Genomic DNA, 3,878 nt, shown 5'->3' with positions numbered 1-3,878 from the left:
ATGGGAACAACAATCTTTGACATTGCTCCAGTATTAGACGAGATCGGTGCAGTTGGCCACTTGGCTATTTTGCATTGGACAGGCTAATTTTCTAAGGGTCTGATACACCATTAAGGATTTCTAAGGAGGTCAACCATCTGTTTAAAAGATCCTTTTTTTAATTTAAAAACATCTGCGAAATTGCGTTCGCTAAAGCCACCAGACTCCATTTGAATAAACAGTAATTTTAGCATAGAAAAATACACTTCATTCCTAGTCAACAGAAACAAAATAAAACTATGAAAAGCTCTTTTGAGTCGTCTTTCCACTTTTCCAACCATCACAACTACCGTTTTACATTAAATGTAATTTAATGGAGTCTGGTGGGGGTGTAGCACCTGCAACCTCAGAGCTGTTTATGGTTTAAACAAAAAGGTCTTAAAGAGGTTTTAAAAAAGGCCAAACTCTGTAGGGATCCCTTCCCTAATTTTGTCAGACACTTAATAATAATCTGAGCCTTTTAGTGGCAAAAAAAGTGGACCAAATTGATCATGCACATTTGCCCTGTTGGGTTACAATGCAGCCCAGTCTGCTGCTGCTGGTTACAGCGGTTACGCTTAATAATGGACCAATTTCAAAGATTGTTGTTCCTAACAGTCCCTTTCACACACAAACATAAGAAAATAGGGTCCAGGTGGAAAACAAAGTGGTTACATTTTAAGGCACGAGCTCTCTTGGAGTGTAAAGTTGAGTATTTTTTGGTCAAGTGTGTCCAGGCCATGCAAAGTGTTATGTCATCTCTGACCGATGATGAAGTGGCATTTAAATGACTTTGCACTGAAAAAAAATCAAATTCTCACAAATCATTCATTTCATACACTTCATCTAAAAACAGTTTAGCACATTATACAAATGAAAACTACAGACATGCATATCTGGAGCGATTAAGCCACCAGGTCGGAATTATCAGTTTTTTCATAATTCTCAGTTTGTAATTAAGATTGTGTCAATTCTCAAACACACATTTGAATCTACACACCATCATCCTTTGTGATGCACCTGGATCAATTTGACCTACATTAGCTGAATACCTATCAGGATTGTAGTTGGTTTTATATTGGTCACATTAGTGGATGAAAAAAAACTGGACCCGACCAATCTGAGACCATGAGCACTTCTAGAAGCTGGTTTACATGAAGCGGAAGTCAGTTTCTCATGTATATCCTTTTTATGTTTTGATTGGTTGTATGTCTGTACATAAGACCTTCTGTGTTTTTAATCTTTAACAGTGAACCTGCTGGATTCTCGCTCTGTGGCAGGAGACCTGGGATGGGTGGCCTATCCTATGAATGGGGTGAGTATGACCATTGCTAAGATGTTTCAATTGTTGGTTAATTTTGCAGAAATAAGAATCAAATTTGAGAAATACAGTACATCTTTTTTTTTTTACAGCTGTTTTGACTTCCTATTGAAGTGGGCAGAGTTGTCAGTGGCATTGTTGCTTTATTCGTTGCCTTTTTGGAGACTCTTGTTGAGTTTATATAGATGTGTTGTTTTTATGTTTATTTGACACAGTTAATTTCCCTTTTCCGACAAGAAAACAGACAAAAGCTTGGTAGTTGAAATTTTTTGTAGTGTTTCGGAAGATTCAATTAACCCAGTTACCAATCAGCAATGATCATAATTATGTGACCCTAAAACAACCTTGTGTCCATGTAAAACGAATATGAACAATAACGACGCTGTCGGCGGGCTTATCTGCTAATGTTAGCTTCTAACATTAACCGATGATTTAATGTCAGCGCTCATTTTAAACGTAGTTTAACAACAAAAATAAAGCTGAATGAACATTACTAGCTAAGTTTTTCATGTTAATTGTGAGCGGTATGCATCCCCACTAACCTGGAAAACGGTTTTTAAAACAGTAACGTTAATATAGCGTGTCGGAGGAATACAGCGTCTCCTGCTGCGGGGAGGCAGAGGGACAACGCCATTAGCTAATGTTAGCGTCATGTCTCATCTGGGGTCTGATAAACCATAAATTCATCAAATTCAGTGTCCAATATGCTATTGTCCAATAAACTGTAGCTCTCATATTTCACGGGACCCTTGTGAATGCGGATTTCATGTCCTAGCTTTTGTTGCTGTTTGTCACTTTGCCTAAGATTGAGGGACAAGTAGTACTCGCCCTGTTGTTTACTTGGTTGCCGTGACTTTGCGAGTGGTGACGTCCTGTCACTGTTCCAGTTGTACGGGGAGAGGGAGCGGATGACAGTTCGCTTGAGTTCAGTAGAGCAGACTGCTCTACACTCTGCTCTGCAGAGTGCTGTAATTAGGACTTTATGATTTTTCATAACCAGCTGAAGGAGCGGCGGTGTACATAGCGGAAACCCTGTGCGTCTGCCCTATTTCTGATACCATGGTAGCAGAAGTTTTACCGTGGCGGGCCTCCATCAACATAACAACTTAGAGGAAACACTGTTGTAAATTCACTTTCTGTGTATGACCAAAGACACCTGGCTTTTTACACTGAAGTACGGGCTCTTCATTTGTTTTATCAAGGTTAGGGGTCATTTCATTTCCAAGAACTCTCACTTCATTACCAGGGTCAATTGAATTCATGAATAAGATATTGAAAGTCACCATGGAATATATTATTCTCATGCCAGGAATTGAGATTCCATTTCCAAGTATTCCCAGGGTGTATGCTTATTAGAGAACAACTTGGGGAATAGTTGGGGAATAGGCATTTCATGGTATTATAAAGTGTGTTCTAATGTTGTTTAAATGTATTCTGGACTTTCAACACTACCTCGACCCATGAGACGGTAGCTGACAGCCAAATCTGCCACACCGTTCCATGGAAAATTAGAATTCTGCAAACTCCAGGGGATTGATAGTGCTGTGCTTGGTTCAAACAGGAATTCATTTGTGCATCCATTTAATCCACATAGAAAAAAACTCATATAGTCACAACTCCTGTTGTCAAATATTCAGCTATACACGCCAGACCAATAGTGCTGACCATAGCATTTTCTCAGCTCTGGGTATTCAAATCACGGCCCACTCTGAGGCTGTATGTAGATGGTAGAGATAGTGCTGACAAAAGCAGCCGTATGCGCAATCATATTAATGAAGATGTAATTATGGTGTGTGGTTTCTACAATGCAACTGCATAAAAAAACTGCATTCAGGGAGGACGGAGGAGGAGGGAAGACGTGATAAGGCGATTTTAGGATCCCCTAATGACTTCCTTTCTTATTAGCTGTTGTGATTTTATTCAGCTACAGTTTAAGGTGATAAAAATTCAATTTTTTCTTGTAAACTTGTCTGACACGTAAGTGACAAATGTGTCCAACAAATATTCCCTGTTTGGCATTTTAAATACCAGATGTTATCAATGTTGGCCATTATAATTCCTATCATGTTGAGCATATTGTATATGTATATAGAACCCAATATGCAGCACCCACTCTATGCACACAAGCACACACTCACACCAGGCAGCAGCTAGAGACGACCAATATATCGGCTGGCCGATATTATTGGCCGATGTTAGGCATTTCTGGAGCTATCGGTATTGGCACTTAAAATGGCAGATTTAAAAAAATAAAAATAAAAAATATAAAGAGAAACAAATAAATGTAATATTCATTCATCAGATCATTTATGATGACAAATAAATGTTTTAGATAAATGAATATTTAAAAAATAAAAACGGACGGTCAACCATGTTATGAGCATTGTTGTTGCATAGTTTGTCCACCAGAAGGCGCTCTATAACGTTGCTGTTGGCAACAAAGATTTTTTTTTTTTAATTTGTTTTTGTTTAAAGGATTTTAAGTTTTGTATCTTAATTTTCTATTGTTATGCATTTATTTATCAGAACTTTAATATAT

General features: G+C 38.1%; 1 protein-coding gene across 1 annotated transcript in view; it reads left to right on the top strand.

Moving 5' to 3' along the window:
- Positions 1–3,878, top strand: part of LOC116704262 (ephrin type-A receptor 5-like) — a 71,007-nt gene that overhangs the window by 6,372 nt on the left and 60,757 nt on the right. Inside the window, 1 exon segment of the mRNA XM_032539584.1 lies at positions 1,269–1,333. Within this exon segment, the coding sequence (XP_032395475.1) occupies positions 1,269–1,333 (65 nt within the window).

Source organism: Etheostoma spectabile, chromosome 16 (genome assembly GCF_008692095.1).
Source record: "Etheostoma spectabile isolate EspeVRDwgs_2016 chromosome 16, UIUC_Espe_1.0, whole genome shotgun sequence".
Taxonomy (NCBI): Eukaryota; Metazoa; Chordata; class Actinopteri; order Perciformes; family Percidae; genus Etheostoma; species Etheostoma spectabile.
The sequence above is the reverse complement of the archived record's forward strand: the minus strand, read 5'-3'. Positions and strand labels throughout refer to the sequence as shown.